Source organism: Botrytis deweyae, assembly GCF_014898535.1.
Source record: "Botrytis deweyae strain B1 chromosome Unknown BDEW_031, whole genome shotgun sequence".
NCBI lineage: Eukaryota > Fungi > Ascomycota > Leotiomycetes > Helotiales > Sclerotiniaceae > Botrytis > Botrytis deweyae.
The window spans coordinates 321546-341514 of NW_024066238.1; the positions used below are offsets into that span (position 1 = coordinate 321546).

Here is a 19969-nt window from a genome sequence, read left to right on the forward strand (position 1 = left end):
TCGAGCCCACCTACAAATTAGCCGCACTCAGTGTTACATTAGCGAACCTTTTACGGACGCACTCGCGTACTCAACCCCCTTCAGGCTATCATAACAGAATCAGATCAACTCTTGTCTTGGTAGGGCTGAATAGTTTCAACGCTGCATCTTTGTGTGATACGTGATCTGAGAATGGAGTTATGGGCATGTGGGTTCAATGCTTGGAATCAACTGCAATTCGAGGGAGATCTTCCTGATGAGCCTGAAGATGTCCTTAGCTTCAAACGAGTATTAAGAGCAGAGGGAAGTATTGATATTCTTGAAACTTCTTTTTCGGCTTGTTTAGGTATGTTGATATTACTTTGACGGCTTCTTGAATTTTTTTGTTATTGCGTTTTTACAGAGAGATGGAGGTAGGATCACGTGTATATCACATGATTCGATACATCGATTTCATGAGTGAGAATAAAATGGCTCCAGCGAGTGGCAAGTCTGTGCAAAGATGTACGTTAGAGTTCTAGTTAAAACTCAAGGAGAGGTAAAGGAAGCTACAACTTCAGAAGCCTACTTAAAATTGGACAGAGTGTACATATGTCATGAGTATGCGTTTACAAGAGTTTGAGGCTAGCCCTCATCTTATTCATCAATCAGTCAAACAGACCACGAGGATGATGTAGATTCAATACATATTATAACTTTTCTCGTAACAATACATCATTTCATCAAATATGGTACTAATATACTTGCAATTCTAGCAGTAGTATCGAATGATCCCTCGGATCTCCACAAAGAGATAAAGGTTGCCGGTTCCCCAGATGGATTTTTACAAGCACGATTAGAAAAGGCCACTGGATTGAATAGTACGCAACCCTCAGAAGAACGAACAGACTCTAAGATACCCGAGGATACTGCAAGTAAGGCTACCGCAGCTGGAAACGACAAGATTGCAGGTAACCTCAAATTCCCCATGCTCACCCATCAACAATCTACTAAACTCTTCAGCTTTCACACCAACAACCCTAATCCAATACCCCTCTCTTTCCGCATACCTCTCTCAAGCCAATACAGATTTCACATTCCCCCTCCCCCACATCACACAACTCGTCTCCAACACCACCACCTTCACGGCCCTCACCCAAGAAGGAAACGTCTACACCTGGGGCGACGAACGCTATCCCTCCTGTCTCGGCCGCGAACCCACCTCTTCAAATCCAGCATCTCAACCCACCCTCCTCACCTCTCTTGTCTCTCTTCCCACCGGGCAAATTCGCAAATTATCTTCTTCAGGCCCCCTAACTGCCGCTCTTACCACCGGTCATGATCTTTACATTTGGGGTCGCACCAATACCCCCTCTATAATTCCCGAACTAAAAGACTCCTCTTCATTTTCATCCTCGGACGATTACGATCCCATTCCACTCGATATTCACGGAGCCGACATCCTCGATTTCAGCATTGGCGAGAATCACATGTTGGTGCTGACGACGGATGGAGAATTGTATGTCATTGGGGAGAATGGGAATGGACAACTTGGGCTCGGAGATCGGGAGAAAGAGAGATGCGAGGAGTGGAGGTTGGTTGATCTAGGGTTTGAGAGAGGGAGTACGAAGAAATGTGTAGGAGTGCGGGCAGGGTACAAGTGTAGCTTTGCACTCGTGGAGGATCTCTCTTCATGAAACCAGTTTGTGGGTATTTCATCTAACGTTTTATCGAAGCCTTTGAACAGGATTAAATGGAATAACAATTCGAAGAGACCTTACAATAAGTTGGAGAGCAAGAATGGATGGAAGTACATCAGTATGGTATCTCTTTGCTCATTTTGCCTTCTTATGCCATTCTATAATACATCATGACCTTGGGACTACGTTAAAGCTCATTGCTATTGCAGAATAAAAGAAAAGCAGCTAGCTCATAGATTCGTAAGGTAATCCTCAATTTCTTGAGGGCTCAGTTTTCTAAAACGTGGGCCTTGAGCACCTTCGACTCCCTCAATGCCCATTAAATGATCGGCTGGTGGTCCTACAATACCTAGGAAGATGTTAGCGAAGTGAAATATCCATTGACGTTCTTAAACTTACCGATCTCTACTGTATCGCCATTCATCTCTCCTTCAATGGTCTCCTTCAACGTCAACAGAGCAATGTGTACGGCGTCTTCCAACTCCAATCCCTCGGTGTATCTCTTCTCCAAGAAAGTCTTTGCTGAAGTAGCATTCTTTCCAATGGCAGTCGCCTTCCATGGGAAGTAGCTGCCACTAGGATCAACTTGGTATAACATAGGTCCACCCTTCAAGATACCACCAGTCTTGCCCGATGGCTTCTTCTCATCCGGATGCACTTCTGCACCAGCAACATCCTCCGATTCTGGCTCAATTCCATCATCCCAACCTGCGATCAACAGACTAACACCATATGGTCGTACACCTCCCGATTGCGTAGCTTCTTGCATCACCCGTGCAACGTCTTGTACTAATATACGGGTGGGTGGGTATTCATTATAAATGCGCTTGTAGCCAGTGTGGGATACTTTGCGGGCCTTATCAACAAGTACGCGGTAATCAGGTCCCATGCCGGAGTAGACCATGCCAATGTTTGGAGTGATAAGAGAGACTTTTGAGAGGGAGGGGGGGTCGATGAGGGTTGATGAGGACTTCTTCTCCGTGGCGAGGACAATGCCGTTGGTAGCTGATGATAAGTTAGCACAAATACGTATGTTTAGTGAGGATATGTGTGTACCTTTGATTCCTAATGAGGTAACACCTTGGTTGACGGCGTTTAATGCATATTCTGTTTGCGATTTGATTAGTATGTAGAGCGGATGGGATATATCAACAAGTAAAGTTGTAGCTTGGCGCATATTTGATGTAAGCTTTATTTAATGGTACGAACCTATTTGAACCAATTTCCCACTTCAAAATGTTAGCAAAGTGCTTCTGCATGTATTATATATCACCTAGTAGGATCTCTGGGAGCTTTGGCTGGTTCAACCGTACCTGGGGGAGAAGGTTGTCAAGGAGAAAGAATATCTATCCGCCATTGTTCCTGTTTATTTCAAAACTTGTGCCGGAGGGATCTGGAGGTTCAAAATTACGGAAATGGTTGACGGAAATGTAAAGTATGGGTTGGGAGTTTAGAGAGTGAAGCTGTATTTGGGGTCGTTGGACTATAGAGCTACAGGCAGCTCTGGTCCACGACTACGCGATGAGAATTAACGCCTTAGATATCTGGCAGAAAGTCAGCTCAACGTCAGGCACCAAGTGATATCTGGGCAAATATTAGAGCTCTTCAAACTTCTTAGTTTTATTCACGAACTATATGTATTTTAATTTCTACGGGTAAATATTCTTCTACAATATACCAAACAAAATCTTAAAGGCAAAAGTATTGTAATGTAGACATTTATTATGGTGAATTTTTGAATACATTAGATTCAGTGGACAATTTTACATACTAGGTACGTATCTTATGTTTTCAAGATTTTCGGGGATTTTACTAGCGCATCTTTTTAAAGTGCACACACCTCAGAAATCTGATTCAAATCAAGAGAAAAAAAACCAAACATTTTATTTAAAGGTCATCAAGAAGCCACATCTCACCACTGTCGTCAATGTCTCTACATGCTCTCCATCCTTCTTTAATGAAGTTTTCCTTTGATTGATTTTATTAACCATTTATTCACTGACATTCTAGTACATCAAACACAGCTCTTATGGAAATTCACTCTTTGTTCTTTTCTTCTTCTTGAATAGCCGGAGGTTTCAAACACTTGCAGGAACCATTCCTAGCTAGCTAATCATACATCGGAGATCGGAAAGTCAATAAGTAACCTTCTCCATCATCGCTATAGCTTTGATAGCTTTGTTTCTTCATTCATTTCTTCATACCTACAAATCTCATCAGCACAGAAATGGCAACTCCACAACCTACTTGGTCATGGGATGATCTGTCTGCAGAATACACCTCACAATCTTCTCGCCAAAGTCAGAACGACGCATTCACAGCGGACGAGCATACGCAACAAGAAGCTCCTGTACCGGAACCAGAGCCGGAACCAACACGTCGAAGATATTACCCATCCCGACTATGTCGAATTTGCCTGGAAACCGTAGAGCCGACCTTCGAAACTCCCACCGAAGGCATAGCTTCAATGCTCAGTCCAACACCCCGAGTGACATATAAATCGGAAGATCCTGAGTTGGGCCGTCTAATGCGACCATGCAAGTGCAACGGAAGTCAAAGATATGTTCATGAAGGCTGTTTGACAGCATGGAGATACACAAACCCTGGATCAAAAAACTATTATGAATGTCCTACGTGCCACTTTAGATATCACTTTCACAGGATGAAGTGGGGTCATTGGATCAGTAGTGCTTTGACACAACTATGTCTTACTTTGGCAATATTATTTGTTACGATTTTCGTCATGGGTTTCGTGGCCGATCCGATCATTAACTTTTATCTGGACCCGTATGATACTGTTTTTTCATTCCCTTCAATGGGAGGGAATGGTCCAGCTCTACATATCGTGGATACGGAAGCAAATACTTGGGCCGAGCATCTATTAAAAGGACTGGCGTCTTTGGGAATGCTCGGATTTGTTAAGATATTCTTTGCAATGTCCCCGTTGAGTTGGTGGAATGTAAGACAGACTGGCCTGTTCGGTGGCGGCCGCGCTCGAGCTGGAACAGGTCGGAATCGTCTAGAGAACATCAGTTGGACTCTTGTCATTATTGGTATTGGTGCCTTCTTAGTTGTGAGTCACTACCCACCTTATGATTATGGACATCTGCTAACAGCCTTCAGACAGTTTGGAAATGGACCAGAAGCTGGAGTAAATCAGTACTCGAAAAAGCTGGCGAGACCGTGATCGACGTTGGAGGCGACGATGCTGATGAAGAAGATGAACAGACACAAGCAGAAGTTGATGAGCAGGTGAACTCAGAAAATACAAGGGGAGAACATCCTCTAACACCTGTTGATCCCGAAATCAGGAAAACACAGTGAAGATACAGAGCAGAATCGCAAACATACATACATCAACATAAACTTATCTCACTATTTGTATGTCATTTTTTGTTGAACCAATGGCCTCCAAATATGTGAGAACCAGATATCCAGGAAGTACTTTTTCCCTCCCCATACACCTACACTTTTCCCGCACCTTCTTAAGTTGCCACGAGATCCTTCACAGTATCGTGTCGATTAGTCTGTGTGCGAAGAATAAGCCAACTCAGCTGGAGCCCAGAAATTCGAACGTCTTGTTCTATTTTTCACATACCGGCGTACCGCGAGTTTATTTGTCAACACCCCGTATCTTATATACGACCGGACTCTTTTGGGAATGGTTGGATTGAGATACATCTTTCTGATTCCTTCGCTGCGGCACTGGTTGTGGCATTATGCTAGGATGGGGAATTGGAGGGGACGTTGATACATTGTTTTGTAGCTTTGGATGAATGGGATAGGGAGTTGGGCATGGCTGGGCGGGTTTCATCGGGATTGGCGTGTACTTATTTCAAATATTAATCATGGATAATTTTCTTGAGATATTGCTTAGTATCGTGATTCATGTTCAAACGTCAACCCTGTCTCGTCTTATCTGTTTTATGGGATGGTTGATTTTCTTCCACTCCACTCCACGATTGTTATAATTTCACCTGAAATTGGCCACTCACTTCATAATAAATACACTTCAGCTGAAACACAAAACATATCCCTACGATTAGAAAGGTTACCTAATTTTGAAAGTGAGTATAACCATCTTGTATGAGAAAGCTCCCATTGCTGCATTCTATGTACTGTATTCTATAGTACAACACACTATTGTACAAGTAGTATCATATCGTATTATATCATCCTTGTTAATATCTACCATCTAGAACTTTGACTCCCTACGCTTCACAAAAAGCAATATGTGCCTCCAATCCCTCCTCAGCTTCAAACTCCAACTCGGTGCCTACTCCCACAAAGAATACATATCCTTCCTTCACCTCGAACTTTTCTCCTCCCGCTTTCATAGTTCCTTTACCACCGGTAACAACCATGATACTGGGTCCTCCCAGCTTCTCAATCATTTCCTTTTCTCCCTTTTGGAGGTCTAAAACTAACATATCGAATTCGCTCATTGGTGGTGCTAGGACCTTGGTCTTGCCATTCTTACCCTTAGAGCTTGATGTAGACTTGAGTATACATTCATCTTTTCCGACGGGGGAAAACGTCAGTGCGGCGCTGAATAAATCGACAGAGTCGCGGTCGGCACGGGGACAGAACCCAGTGTTTAAAACGTTATCGGAGCGTGCCATACATTCTACGATGTCACCGGAGAGGTAGGCGTGGATACCGTCTGCAGGGACGTAGATGGCGTCGCCTTTTTGGAGAATGAGATAGTTCATTGTGAGGAGGGCGACGAGGTTGCCGGGGTCCGAGGCGGAGTATTGATCGGCGAGGCGGGGTAACAGGGCGGGGATGTATGGTGAGGTAGGGAATTTTGAGGATGGGGTGTCTTTGAGGGTGTTGTAGATGGATTTTATTTCCTCATCGGAGAGAGAGAGGATTTTGTGGACGATAGATTTCAATGTGTCTTTCTCCATGGTGTCGGAGGAGGAAGAGAGGAATTTGGAGGTGAGAACTGGGATGCTAGTGAAGAGCGATTGGATATCAGAAAGAGGTTTCCATCCAACGAATACCTCGAATTTTCCAAGGGCAACGGCAATTTCGGGTTTGTGGTTTGTGTCGCCGAACTTCTCGGGGTCTTGTTCATGAAGCTTAGCCGCAAGCTTCTTGTCTGGATGGATTTGAAGAGGTAATGCTTTAGCTATTGAAAGGATCTGGAAGGATGAGATTAGTATAAACATTTACATGTGAGTATGGTATAGAGAGGGGAAAATACCTTTGGTAAATATGGTAGATCTGCTCCAAATTTATCGAGTATTGGTTTCCCGATCAGCTTCTCCTTGTTGGCATTGAGATGCTCTTGTAAGTCTTTGCCGTTTGACAAGATGAGAGATGGTGTAGTCGGATAGGTTCCCATCCACATCTCTGCGTATTCTTTACTCTCATCAAGCTTGAATTTGCCTCCTGGAGTAGAAGCTGCATACTTTGCTGCTAAAGACTCCTTACCTTGACGACCCCATGGATAGTTGTTGCATTGGCACTCCAATTGAATAACTGATGAAGATTCTGACATGATGAAGAGTTGTCTTTGAATTAAGGCGTATATTTTCTGTTTTGATACACAATTTCTGGATTACGCGGAATATGAAGCAAAAGAATAAACAATGGTAATAATGAGATTGAAACATAGGACATAGGAAAATTGATACCTACCAAGCTTTTAAAACGATTCCATACTCTACCTGGCGTCCCGGAGGTATGTCCTATACACTTACATAGATAATGACGTTGGATTTTGAGCTTTGTAAGTTGACTTGTTGTTACATCATAATATTTATTTTCTGTGGATGAAGGGGATTCTGTATGTCCGACCGACACCGATCGAAGAATCAACCAGACCAGATTATCATCGCTTGACTTCTAGACCCCCACGGTGCCACTCTGACATTTTAGTGTGCATGTTCGAGGCATCGTTGCATGGTACAAAAGCTTGGGATTGACAGCACAGGGCATACCGAGCTCTATTAATAAAATTAATAAGAAGCTTAAAGAGCCTTGTGTCTGAGGAAATGGCTGGATGCACATGTGTAATCTTCGGATGAGGTGAATCGACGGGCCAGAAGAGATGGATGTTGAATCGAAAAGTATTAGCTATCCAGTATGTAGATGTTTGGTTTGATGAGTCTTGCTATCTCCTTTAGAGCTTCCCAGAGAGATTCATATAAATACCTATGTCGAAGTCAAAGTAGTCTGATGTTGATGGTATATTGGGTTACCCCTAATCTTTACCTAGAACGTCTCGTTAAAACTTGGATGTAGAAATCCGGAAACGTTCACGGGATATTTGACGTAGGTACCTAGGTAATATACTTTTCATCCCTTGGGTGGTCTGTAGAACAAAGAAGAGGAAAGAGATGGATGAAATATAAATGATTTTATATATGTAATCTTATTTCCTACTCCGTTATCTGTCATATCCATCAAAATTAGGATTCACAAGGGTGGAAAATTCGGAGTTTGATTACATCTCATCTGAGAGAGAGAGAGAGAGGAGCGGAGGACAGAGAGGTTCAATATTAATCATTTTCTTAAAAACTTCCACAAGCCAAGAACAAATTTCCCTAAAATAACCTAATCTAATCTTCTTCCTACCTTCACAAGGACGGCGACAACAACACTTTCTTTCCTTCTCCTCTCATCGTCCCATGAAGTTGACATTGCAGCATTCTCTTTTGTGATTGATATGCTACCTAGGTATTTTATTTTTTTCGTAATAACCTTAATCTCGATTCCCCAAAGGACCCTGCTCCCATCCACCTGGTATCTCCACTCATCGCGCCAAGTGTTCACCATAACGGTGAAATACTAAAGGACACAGCGCAACAATTTCAGCATCCTGTGCATCGCGATCAACTGCTATAAAAAAAAAGTCCCGTACGACGTTGGGGCTACAATTATTGCCAAAAGCTGTAACGATTGTAGCAGGTGCCCAAGGGGTCCAGAACATACGACATAATGCATTTGGCATACCCCTCGAGGAAAGCCTCGAACCCTCCAGCATATTTCGCGCCACGATCCTCACGTTTCCCAATGCTACGCAGAAGTAGGGCGAAGACGATAGTTCTAGGCGCCTGTGCCATAGGGGTGGTATTCTTCATACTTTCACGTATACTTGGGGGAGCAAATGGAGTACCATCGGGAACTCCACCAGTTGTAATTGTCACAGTATTGGATACGGTGGGATATAGTAAAGAGTATCAGGACAGCGTAAAGGAGAATCGCATTCAATATGCCAGGAAACATGGTAAGCAAATGCTTTGCGAATGGCTTCAACTTGCTGTTCTGGCTTTCAAGCAAGAATTGAATTGACAATCGTTAGGATATGCAACATTTTTCCCCAGTATTGGAGACTATGATATTCAAGGATCGCCGAATTCATGGTCCAAAGTTCCCGCAGCACGACACGCCTTATCGAAATTTCCACATAGCGAATACATTTGGGTTTTGGAGCAGAATGCTCTCATCATGAACCCTGCGCTGAAGGTCGAAGATCACATTATGGCTCCAAAGCGCTTGGAAAGTTTGATGATCAAGGATCAATCTATTGTGCCTCCGGACAGTGTCATCAAGACATTTCCAAATTTGAAAGGCGAGAACGTTGATTTGGTTCTCACTCAGGATAAAGACGGTCTGTCGCAGGCTAGTTTTATCATCAGAAAGGGGGAATGGAGCAAATTCTTCCTCGACACATGGTTTGACCCTCTGTATCGTTCTTACAACTTTCAGAAAGCAGATCTTCATGCATTGGTAAGTGGGCCCATGTTTTTTTTTGGGCAAGTTCAAATTCTTACAATAATCAGGAACACATCGTACAATGGCATCCAACGATCTTGTCGAAGTTGGCACTCGTGCCACAGAAAATAATGAATGCATACAATTCGGATGAGACGAACGGGTATAAGGATGGAGACTTTGTTGTTCGATTACCTGGTTGCGACCAGTCAGGACGAGACTGTGGAAAAGAAGCCGAAAAATACACAAGGCAATGGCGGACTGTCTTCGCATCACGATGATCCAACCCTTTACTACGATAATCAAATCAAACCCTCATCATCAACATATAAGCATAGTTAGGGCTATAGAAGCCCTTATGATCTACGAATAGCGGGCAAGGCGTTTGCAGGCGTACAACACAAGAGCATGAAGATAAATGTTTGCATAATTGTACAATACCAGCGATGACGTCTGTAGGAATATGGACATCGCTGATGCTGGCAGATATAGTTTTCTTGGGGAAGCAAGACTTTGTCTTCTGTATATTATTTGAAGCATACATACCCCAGCAGTCAATGAACTGCATTTTCAATACTTGCGAAGCTCTTCGATATAGTTTTGTGTTCTATAATTATTTCAATCGATGATGTAGGAGGTCATTAAAGTGTGTTGTTCTCGTCCGCAGCGTTGAATTAGCACCTCCAGTACCTAGTATATCCATGTAGCATTGCCAACATAAACATCTCGTACCTCCAGCTATAACATCAAATGCTCATAACAGAGAAATTTGACAGTTCATGTCCACTTTTTAATGACGATATATCATATATATTAGATATCGTCAAACTCTCTAGAAATAAGTTTACAAGGGCAGACCTTAGATGGAGCATAAAGAAGCAAGCATGTGATGAGTAACATACATCCTCGGCATCTCCATCAATTGAATCAAGGAAAATGAAACCTCCGATGCAGACGACGACTTTTGGCCTTCTGCCTTTTATCTTGCTCTCCCACCCCAACTTTTATTTTCCTTCTCATCACTCACCGACCATCTGTTTCCTAAGATGCCCGGCAGTTCGAGAATGCCCGTGAGCTTGCGCAATAGCTTCACCGTCAAAAAGGGTTCATCAAGTAGTAGCCAATTACTGGCGTTGAACATTGATCTGTGAGTTCTTCTTCTATGCTTCTGGACCCACCGTACATGCGATAAGCTATGCAATGTGCTTGCTTCTTGTGCCTGATGGAATAAACTTTGCTGATAATATTTCTGGTATTGCAGACTTCGAAATATCGTATTCTTTTTGTTCTTACTGAGATGGACGAGGAAGGGTCTTTTGAAATTGAAGGGAAGGGGGCTTTTTGGTAGTTTCGCAGACGCATATATCTCAATTCGCAGAACACTCTATGGATTATTCCTGAGAGCACCCGGTGTACGATCTCAAGTACAAAAACAGGTCTCAGAGGCAATTACGAAATTACAAGGCAAACTGGTACCGACGGGTCCAGGCGTGGTACGATATTTGACGCTGCCGAAGGAAGGATGGTCTGAAGAAACGGTCATGAAAGAGCTGGAGACGTTGGCCAATATGGATCATACCAGATGGGAGGATGGATTTGTCTCGGGTGCTGTGTATCATGGAGGAGACTCGTTGATGAAACTACAGACGGAGGCATTTGGAAAGTTTACAGTCGCGAATCCTATTCACCCGGATGTGTTCCCGGGAGTGAGAAAGATGGAGGCAGAAATCGTGGCAATGGTTTTGTCGATGTTTAATGCTCCTCCAGGAGCTGCTGGAGTTACAACTAGTGGAGGTACAGAGTCTATTTTGATGGCTTGCTTAAGTGCAAGACAGAAGGCTTATGCCGAGAGGGGTGTAAAGGAGCCGGAAATGTTAGTCGATCTATGGATATGCCCTTTACACTTTTATGCTAACCAATATTCAGGATTCTACCAGAAACGGCACACACAGCATTCCGCAAAGCAGGTCAATATTTCGGTATCAAAATTCATCTTGTCGCTTGTCCCGCTCCATCTTATCAAGTCCATCTTCCAAGCGTATCTCGCCTTATTAACAGCAATACTGTTCTTCTCGTCGGATCCGCGCCCAACTTCCCTCATGGACTCATTGACGACATCACTGGTCTCTCCAAGCTCGCCGTCAAACGTAAAATTCCACTTCACGTCGATTGCTGTCTTGGATCATTCCTCGTCCCCTTCCTCGAGAAGGCCGGATTTGAAACAGAACTCTTTGATTTCCGTCTCAAGGGTGTTACTAGTATAAGTTGCGATACGCACAAGTACGGCTTTGCTCCTAAGGGTAACTCGACTGTTCTTTACCGCACCGCAGCCTTGAGAACTTACCAATACTTCATCTCTCCTGACTGGTCAGGTGGTGTGTATGCCTCTCCATCGATTGCCGGATCTCGTCCAGGTGCTCTAATTGCGGGATGTTGGGCTTCACTTATGAGTGTTGGAGAAACTGGCTATATCAATTCTTGTAACGAGATTGTTGGAGCTACCAAAAAGATCATCGATGCCATAAGCGAAAACCCATCTCTTAACGCCGATCTCCACGTACTAGGTAAACCACTTGTTTCTGTTGTAGCTTTCACGTCCAAGACACTCGATATTTATGATATTGCCGATGCTATGTCAGGAAAGGGATGGCATCTCAATTCATTACAGAACCCACCGGCTATACATGTAGCTGTGACCTTACCGATTGTAAAGGTGTGGGAGAAATTGGTCGAAGACTTGATAGCTGTTGTAGAAGGGGAGAAGGAGAAGGAGAGAGTCAGAATTGTGGAAGGTAAAGGAGCAAAAGGAAAGAGCTTGGGAGATTCGGCGGCCCTCTATGGAGTTGCAGGTAGTCTGCCAAATAAGAGCGTGGTGGTCGAATTAGCGAGTGGATTTTTGGATACTTTGTATAAAGCTTAGAAGGTCAGTATGGAATATGATGATTGAGATTGAGGAAGTGGTGCATATCACCATCTAGAAATTTGCAAATATGTGAGCGGGGTCTTTCAACACGCCTTTTTATGGGCTTTTCGAAGTAGCGTTTCTATTTATACCTTAGTTTTACAATCTTATAGTTCATTTTTCCCTACTCTTCAACCACTTCATTTCATGTCGAAGCTCAATTTGGATGTAAAGTTCCTTCAGATAGTATATCGATACCTAAGATGCCGTGAAGATTGATTTAAGCGAGTTGTACAACTCTAATGATAGTCAAGGCTGATTATATGTATGACAATCAATGGAAGTTTAAGAAAGATTTAATTTTATGATCATAGCTTCTTATACCTAGGAAGCTTCGCACTCTACTGATTTATTGATTAACTTGTCCACTCGTAGATTCTTCTTTATTTAGTAACGACTTCACTTCTGGGTGAAGGCCTAGTGTACAACCTTAATTTATTACTTACCAATCGCTAAATCTGAGCCCAATGTGCCTAGTGTCCCAGCGATCGTCACATATTGATATTGATTGTAGTTTCAAGAGCCAGGTTGTCTTACGCTCACTTATAGTAAGCACCAGTACTCTTCATTACAGACAAGCCACTCTCAAATTATTGCCCTTTACATTAAACCTTGCAGAAGCTGAACACCTTGATTTGTGCCACTATATGCATAGATAGACATTTCCGGCAGGTAACAGAAAATTAGCAAGACAAGTGGCGAAGTATTCGCACCCCGCGAGCTGGAAGAATTCTGTAGTGAAAACTGATTATCGTTAACGAACAACCGCTAGATAACTACTTTCTTGAGCACAGCGCGTGAAGACTTGCTGCCGGATAGATCTGTGCTTTTGGCCAGTCTGTAGTCACGATGGCTTCAAATACCCAATACATTCACGACGATGTCCGCGATTATAACGAAGATGTCCGTGATTACTTGCATGAGTATGATCACACAATGTCCTTGGAAGACAGGGCAACTCTTTTCGCCAATAATTTTAAGAATTTCTCAACTCCCTCCAATCCAGGCGATAAGACAAATCCTGATGACGGCGACGACTATGATGATGTGCTTCTCAATGAAAATACTATGTCCGCAGAAGACAAGGACATTATTGTTGAAAAAATGCGTAGGGACTTGCAATGGAAGACGCTTTTATCCAAAGAAGACGGGACCTCCCTCCAAAAGAATTCCGTCCCCAAAATTCATGCAGACTCGCTTTGGAAGACAGCTACGGATTTATTCTATAACGAACTTGGAGCATCTGGGGGAAAAAATGAAGATGGCACGGCGACAATCGAAGAAGCCATAAGTGAACTCAAGATTGCACAAACTAAGCTTTCTAAGGAGTATGGTGATCATGAGCTTTTTCACGGTGTTAAGATTAAGCTTGGTAGTGTCCTGAAGAGATTGGAATTGATTTCGCAAGTTGGCGACGCAGCTACAAAGTTCGCTCCAGAAACTGTATCCCTTGCCTGGGCTGGGTTTCGATTTATCTTCATGGTATGCTTGGTGTACCGTTTTCAAATGTCATTTGATACAATATGAGTTTAATGATTTCTTAGGGATTCGTCGAAGATCAGAAAGCGTGTGAATTCCTTGTGGAAGCAGTAGACAGCATGTCTAATATAATTCTTATATGTCAAATCTATGCACAACGCTATCAGCTAGATGTTCCAAATCCAACATCGACCAGAAATGAAAATGGTCTTAAAAGGGGCATCAAAACTGCAATCATTGAGCTTTATAGGATTGTCCTAACGCTCTCTCATCAAGCGAAGAGTTTTTCCGCCCGTAAAGCAGGCAAGGGAGGTAAAGTACAGCTGCATCAAAAGTATTGGGTATCTGGCTCACTCTTGTCATTTCAGGACGGATCTTCTGGAAGTGGCTTGGTAGCCAAGAAAGCAACTTTACTGACACAATGAAATCAGGACAGAAGAAGCTACTGGAATTGTTGAACTTAGCGAGCATCGCTTTCGAGGAAGCGGCTATTCAGGTGCTTAGAGATCTAGTTATCGGTGATAACGAACATCTGCAGGTTCTCAAGGACATCTCTGACACAATTCAGAGCATAGCTCCGACACTAAACAACATCAATCTTAGGCAAAATCGGCATGATCTTGAAAAGAGGTACAAAGAACAATTAGCATGGCTTAGATCGGGAACAATAGCTGCTGCAGAAACCCACGGTAGACTTCATGAAGTTACTAAAAAGGCAAGCTGCAAAAATGCTTGCAAATGGATTTTCAATGAAACAACTTTCAAAAAATGGTCGCAATGTGAAGGGGAAGACAGACTGTTATGGATGAAAGGCCGAAGTGGGATTGGGAAGAGCTTTCTCGTTTCGACGATAATTGAATACTTGGAAGAACATACTCCAAAAAGCGGGACTCAGCCACTGGTACTTTATTTTTTCTGCAAGACTGGAGACGACACGACACAAAGAGGAAACAAAATCATGTTGCATCTGCTGGCCCAAATCCTAGTTAGGGTGTTTAGCAATTTCAAAGAGGAAAATCCGCATTCTGGCTTAGATGGCAATGGGCTGAGATCTAGTAGCTTTGCGGAGCAAGAATTAATTTCATGCATCAATGTAATCAAGACAGCAAGGCGAAAGATGCTGAGTAGCGCCACCAAAGAAGATTCCTCGCCTGTGGAAATCAATTCCTTGCTTCAACCGATGTTTAAGAGCCTGGTGGCGACTCTTCAAATGAAGTTTGTGGTGGTGCTGGATGCATTGGATGAGTGTCTTGACTACGATAAAGGTCTGCTATCTGCATTGGTAGATCTAGCTCAAAGCTCAACGATGAGAGTTTTCATAGCGAGCCGCCCCATCGATAACATTTCAAAAGCTCTGAGCAATAATGTGTTGTCAATTGATCTCGATCTGAAACATTCCATTGCAGAAAATATCCAAGTGTATGTTAAAGATTTCCTGCGCCGGGAAAATCTTTTTGCTGGTAGCAACAACGACCTGTTGAAAGCGGCTAGAAGAATTACGAAGAAAGCAGATGGTAGCTTCAGATGTAAGTTCAAGCCTCACTGATGGTCAGATCTGACAGTTTGAAGATGCAAACTTGATTCTCGAGGAATTGAAATCGACGCCCAATATCACAAAGCAGCACAAGTTGATAAAATCCGAACTCCCGGACGGCTTAAAGAACTATTACCGACAAGCCTTCAAAGGTCTAGATTCAGAAACTCGTGAAATTCTTTTGATCGCTCTTCGCTGGCTCGTGTGTGCGCAAACTAAAGTTTATATCCATTTAGTTGCAGAGGAGTTCGACCGTAAGTGGGAAGTACACGAAGATAACGATGGGCTAGATGATCTTTCGCTTGGTAGCGATGCGAAAAGTCTTCTATCTGAAAATAGTGACCTTGAGACCACTACGATGCTACAAATTCGAGCAGAAAGCATTCCTGTGTCAAGACTCAAGGCTCCCACAATTGCTGAGCGCCAAGTAATCCAACTTGTAGAGAACGCTGGAAGAAAGTTTCTTCAATTTGGAAGTGCCAACAGCATTGAGCTCGATCATAATTCGGTGCGCGACTATATTCACGAAGACGAAAATGATCGTGATACGACTACTCTCTGTATTAGATGCAGAAAAGAGAAAAACGATATGTTAGTATTTGAAGCTGGAGGTAAATATGGCAAGCTACTCATGATCGAAAAGATAATGAAAACATTAAACTCTGAATTGTTCCAGAGAGAATTTATGTGGGCTATCGGCGTGGAAGATGACACAGGGGGGGCAGGATCTGAGTCTGAATCGAAAGCTCCTGAGACTGACACAGTATTCCGAAAGACGCTGTTAACTTCCAGATCCAGACAAGCATCTAACGCGCAAGACATCGAAGAAGTGGAAGAGCAGTGCATGGAAAATCCGGAAACTAATACAAGAGTAATCATGAATGATTTAGAACACTTCCATTATTACAAAGCCAACCTTATACCGGATGAATTAGAGGAAAGATATGAGCTGGATCATTGGACAGGACATCTTAGAGATGCAGAAGAAGCCTGGCCAGAAAATGAACGGCTCGAGGAGGGAGCTAGATGGACTGAGCTGTATGACGCCGTTGAAAAATTCTTGGACCCCAGTAGTTGGGCATTTAAAAACTGGGTTAAAAGAACCTCTCCTTGGCGCTCAATGGATTCTATCGATCCTTTGCATGTCGCCGCATACTGTGGCTTGGTTGGATTAATCAAGCGACATACTAAAGAGAAGTACTCAGATGCATGGACTGGGAACAATTTGAGCGCGTTACACCTAGCATGCCACGGCGTTGGGCAATTTCGTGGCATAGAGATTCTGCTGCCAGATGAAAAGAATATTAATCGACGGGTTGGAATGTATCAGCAAACCCCGCTTCAGCTCGCTATAAAGTCTAAGGCAAACGTAAAGCTTGTGGCTAAGCTCATAGATGCAGGTGCAAATTATCAGATATCCGACTCTTTTGGGAGGACTTGCCTTCATTTTGCTGCAGAAAGTGGTGATACTGATATCACCAAACTTTTACTGGAGAAGAATGCGGATGTCAATGCGAAGGATAAAGAAGGTGAAACACCTCTACATTGGGCATGCAAGCAACAAAAAACGCCACGGGAGCTGGTTCAACTTTTGTTGGACTATGAATCGAATGTAAATGCAGAGGACAATGATCGTCAAACACCAATATACGAAGCCTGTCTTTCAGGAAATGTTATGGTCTCAAGAATACTGCTTCAGAATTCTGCAAATGCTAATTGCATCGATAAGTTTGGGAATACTGTTCTTTACGCAGCCTTAGGGTGGTGTCAGACGGCCGAAAAAAGTAACGTGAACCTCGCTGAACTTCTTGTTCGTTATGGCGCCGACTTTTCAATCAAGGATAACAGGCTACACGATCCAGTCGCACGAGCTGTCGCTCTAAACGATTTAAGAATTCTTGATTTTCTATTAAAGTATTGGAAGGAAAAAGATCCAGAAGGATGCTTTCTCTTGAATCGCGATTTCGATAGTATGACACCACTTCATCGTGCTGCTGCACAAGGTCGAGATGAAGTTGTCAAAATGTTATTGGAGGCTGGGAATAGGAAAATCTTGACACTTTGCAGACTACCCGGTATTTATGATTCCACAGCTCTTCACCTTGCCGTGAAAAATGGACATAAAGAAATTGTTAAAATCTTGTTTGATGCTAGTGATGCTTCAATTTCTCTTGAGATTGACAAATGTGGAGCTACGCCGATGCATTGGGCTGCCAGCAGAGGAAACGTAGAAATTGTTAGGATCCTTCTTGATAAAGGTGATATTTCAGCACTCTACATACACGACAAAGCTGGTGCCACGCCCTTGCACTGCGCTGTCACTATGGGCCATGTTGAGACTCTCCGAGTCCTTCTGGATGATAGTGATTCTTCAGCCATCGACGAGGTCGACCATGAGGGTGCTACACCTTTACATATCGCAGCGCGTGGAGGGAATACAGATGCAGCGAACCTGTTGTGCAGCCGAGGAGCAGACCCTACTTTGGAGGATGAGCATCATAGAACGCCTTTAGAATGGATGTTCATAGTATGGAAAGGTATTCACCCAGACGATATCACTCGCAGAGATAATATTGAGAGTACAATAAAGCTTCTCGTGTCAAAAGTTCTCACTTCAGCACCTCCTGCAATTGATTTGAAGAAACATAAGCTAGATCTCGTTCACTTTGCGATAGAGAAAGGCAACGTCAATATTTGCTATGCCATTCACAAAGATCTAGTGAACGAAAAAGATTCTCATGGCTGGACCTCGGTATTACTCGCAGCCCAGCTTCAACGACAAGAAATAGTTGATTTTTTATCACAGTATGATACGCAAAACATACTCGGAACACTCAGTCAGAGAACAGACTCGCAATCATTTGGTCATCCTCCGACCAAGTGGAGCTTAACTTGCAAAACTTCGAGGATTACGATTAGTGAAGATGGTCTAGAAGCATCTCTGGAGAGCAGTAAGTTAAATGCAATCATGAATTGAACTCTTTGCCTAATTGTATAATTTAGGTGATGATTTAGGTTTCCACGGTCCTGTACGAGCGAACCATCCAATCCCAGCTGGCAGAGAAAAGTACTATTTTGAAGTTACTGTGCTTGAGATCTTCGGGGAGAATCAGTACGTCTTGATGGGCCTGTAGACTAACAGTTTTTACTCACACCAAGACAGGAGTTTTAGACTTGGGGTTGCCCCTAGGAGGACCCATTGGTTTGATGAGGCTTCGGCCTGGGACTATGAAGTGACATCGCCCTTGTACGCTTTAGATACTGCGTTATCTGATGAGATACAGCAATATAAAACTGGGGATGTAATAGGATGTGGCATTGACTTTAGGGAAGAGAAGATCTTCTACACCAAGAACGGAGAGCTGCTAAGTAAGTATATTTTTATTTCATCCTTATCTCGATGCCATGCTAACGATTTATTACTCTAGCAAGCAAAACCAAATCCATACAGGTTGCTAGACGCTTATTTCCATGCATTCAAATGGGGGGTAAAAAAATAAATACACGCGTCAACTTCGAACAGGAGTTATTCGAGTATCAAAAATGGCCGTTTAATTTCCCGAAAGACAATAGCGAGAGCGAAGGGGAGGATTCGATATCTGGACGTCTAACTAAAGATAGCTTAGAAGCGCAAACAGTGACCAGACTTCTGGTCGAGAAGAATGTTATTGAGGTACAAGCTGATCATAAGAAAGAGGGGCAGATATTGGATAAAATCCAACAATCGGACAGACAGGACAAGATTCCTATTGAGCTTCAGGCAGCAGATAGGCAGGAACAAGTACTCATTGAGCCAGCACCCATTCATCAAGAGGATTGCGATGCCATTGGTAAGTTACAACTTAATCACCAAGGGACTCAGAAAGAGATAAAAACCGGCATAGGCGGGATCAATCCCGCTGTAGACACCGTCGAAATTTTTGAATCACTGGCAACACTTCAGGCCCCCCAGAAGCGGAAGAAGTTTTCTCGTGTGCTTCGAAAGTTGGGATTTTGTTCTTAATTCTAATATTGCTCGGAAAGTACGTGTAGGATACTGTGCTAGTACTCTAGTACCGATTGCACTTTCTTATGTAGCTTCACTATGATGATTCTACTACCCAACCATATATACACTTCTTGGCTTCTGATACGTTGTGAGCTTCATGTAGTAATATGCCACTTCGGGCAACTTGCTTACTATGGTGTTATTTGTAGAACACTCCTTTATAAAAAGTATCCATGGATGACTATAATAATCAAAGAAAGCTAAATTCTAGCATGAAGTGAATTAGAGCAGCAAAAATAGCTTGTAACTTGATTGCACAATGTTCTTTTATTATCCCTTGTACTAAATGAACCTTCTTGTTTAGCTCCGCGATCCACTTCATCCACTTCCTTTGTTTCCACTCCACATCTTTTCTTCATATTATTCTTTAACCACTCCTCTAGCATCTGCAACGGGCTTGTGGTTTAGTGGTATAATGTTCCCTTAGCATGGGAGAGGTCCGGCGTTCGATTCGCCGCTAGTCCATACAATTTCAAAGATCGTTCAATTTGAGATTACTTTTTGATGTATTTTTGAAGGGGGAGATTTGAAGCTTTTGATAATTTTTTTTTCGTTAGGGGTCA

General features: G+C 43.0%; 7 protein-coding genes across 7 annotated transcripts; 5 read left to right on the forward strand and 2 right to left on the reverse strand.

Annotated features, from left to right (window-relative positions):
• Window positions 1-171: 171 nt before the first annotated feature.
• On the forward strand, window positions 172-1655 carry EAE98_009867 (uncharacterized protein; the record flags this gene model as incomplete). The annotated part of the gene is made up of 3 exons (XM_038957488.1): window positions 172-325; window positions 735-929; window positions 982-1655. 3 exons carry the CDS (start codon window positions 172-174, stop codon window positions 1653-1655), a joined length of 1023 nt encoding a protein of 340 aa, XP_038806196.1.
• A 233-nt stretch (window positions 1656-1888) lies between these two features.
• Window positions 1889-3015, reverse strand: EAE98_009868 (uncharacterized protein; the record flags this gene model as incomplete). Its single annotated transcript, XM_038957489.1, has 5 exons — window positions 1889-2007; window positions 2058-2663; window positions 2715-2765; window positions 2868-2887; window positions 2972-3015. The coding sequence occupies 5 exons, from the start codon at window positions 3013-3015 to the stop codon at window positions 1889-1891; spliced, it is 840 nt and encodes a 279-aa protein (XP_038806197.1).
• A 522-nt stretch (window positions 3016-3537) lies between these two features.
• Window positions 3538-5520, forward strand: EAE98_009869 (uncharacterized protein). Its single transcript, XM_038957490.1, has 2 exons — window positions 3538-4731; window positions 4782-5520. Exons 1-2 carry the CDS (start codon window positions 3886-3888, stop codon window positions 4980-4982), a joined length of 1047 nt encoding a protein of 348 aa, XP_038806198.1. The 5' UTR covers window positions 3538-3885; the 3' UTR covers window positions 4983-5520.
• Window positions 5521-5716: 196 nt separating this feature from the next.
• EAE98_009870 (uncharacterized protein) lies at window positions 5717-7303 on the reverse strand. Its single transcript, XM_038957491.1, has 2 exons — window positions 6868-7303; window positions 5717-6805 (listed from the first exon to the last, which is right to left on the reverse strand). The coding sequence occupies exons 1-2, from the start codon at window positions 7162-7164 to the stop codon at window positions 5870-5872; spliced, it is 1233 nt and encodes a 410-aa protein (XP_038806199.1). The 5' UTR covers window positions 7165-7303; the 3' UTR covers window positions 5717-5869.
• A 1303-nt stretch (window positions 7304-8606) lies between these two features.
• On the forward strand, window positions 8607-9664 carry EAE98_009871 (uncharacterized protein; the record flags this gene model as incomplete). Its single annotated transcript, XM_038957492.1, has 3 exons — window positions 8607-8895; window positions 8971-9398; window positions 9452-9664. The coding sequence occupies 3 exons, from the start codon at window positions 8607-8609 to the stop codon at window positions 9662-9664; spliced, it is 930 nt and encodes a 309-aa protein (XP_038806200.1).
• A 765-nt stretch (window positions 9665-10429) lies between these two features.
• EAE98_009872 (uncharacterized protein) lies at window positions 10430-12303 on the forward strand (the record flags this gene model as incomplete). The annotated part of the gene is made up of 3 exons (XM_038957493.1): window positions 10430-10530; window positions 10645-11256; window positions 11310-12303. The coding sequence occupies 3 exons, from the start codon at window positions 10430-10432 to the stop codon at window positions 12301-12303; spliced, it is 1707 nt and encodes a 568-aa protein (XP_038806201.1).
• Window positions 12304-13194: 891 nt separating this feature from the next.
• EAE98_009873 (uncharacterized protein) lies at window positions 13195-19361 on the forward strand (the record flags this gene model as incomplete). Its single annotated transcript, XM_038957494.1, has 7 exons — window positions 13195-13827; window positions 13890-14136; window positions 14256-15350; window positions 15394-18309; window positions 18362-18470; window positions 18522-18727; window positions 18787-19361. 7 exons carry the CDS (start codon window positions 13195-13197, stop codon window positions 19359-19361), a joined length of 5781 nt encoding a protein of 1926 aa, XP_038806202.1.
• Window positions 19362-19969: the final 608 nt, after the last annotated feature.

Excerpts from the sequence above, each read along its gene's own strand:
- EAE98_009869 (XM_038957490.1), top strand. The coding sequence starts at position 3,886 with ATGGCAACTCCACAACCTACTTGGTCATGGGATGATCTGTCTGCAGAA. Across the intron at positions 4,732-4,781 it reads GTATTGGTGCCTTCTTAGTT|ACAGTTTGGAAATGGACCAG; the intron begins GTGAGTCACTAC and ends AACAGCCTTCAG.
- EAE98_009870 (XM_038957491.1), bottom strand. The coding sequence starts at position 7,164 with ATGTCAGAATCTTCATCAGTTATTCAATTGGAGTGCCAATGCAACAAC. Across the intron at positions 6,806-6,867 it reads ATCTACCATATTTACCAAAG|ATCCTTTCAATAGCTAAAGC; the intron begins GTATTTTCCCCT and ends TCATCCTTCCAG.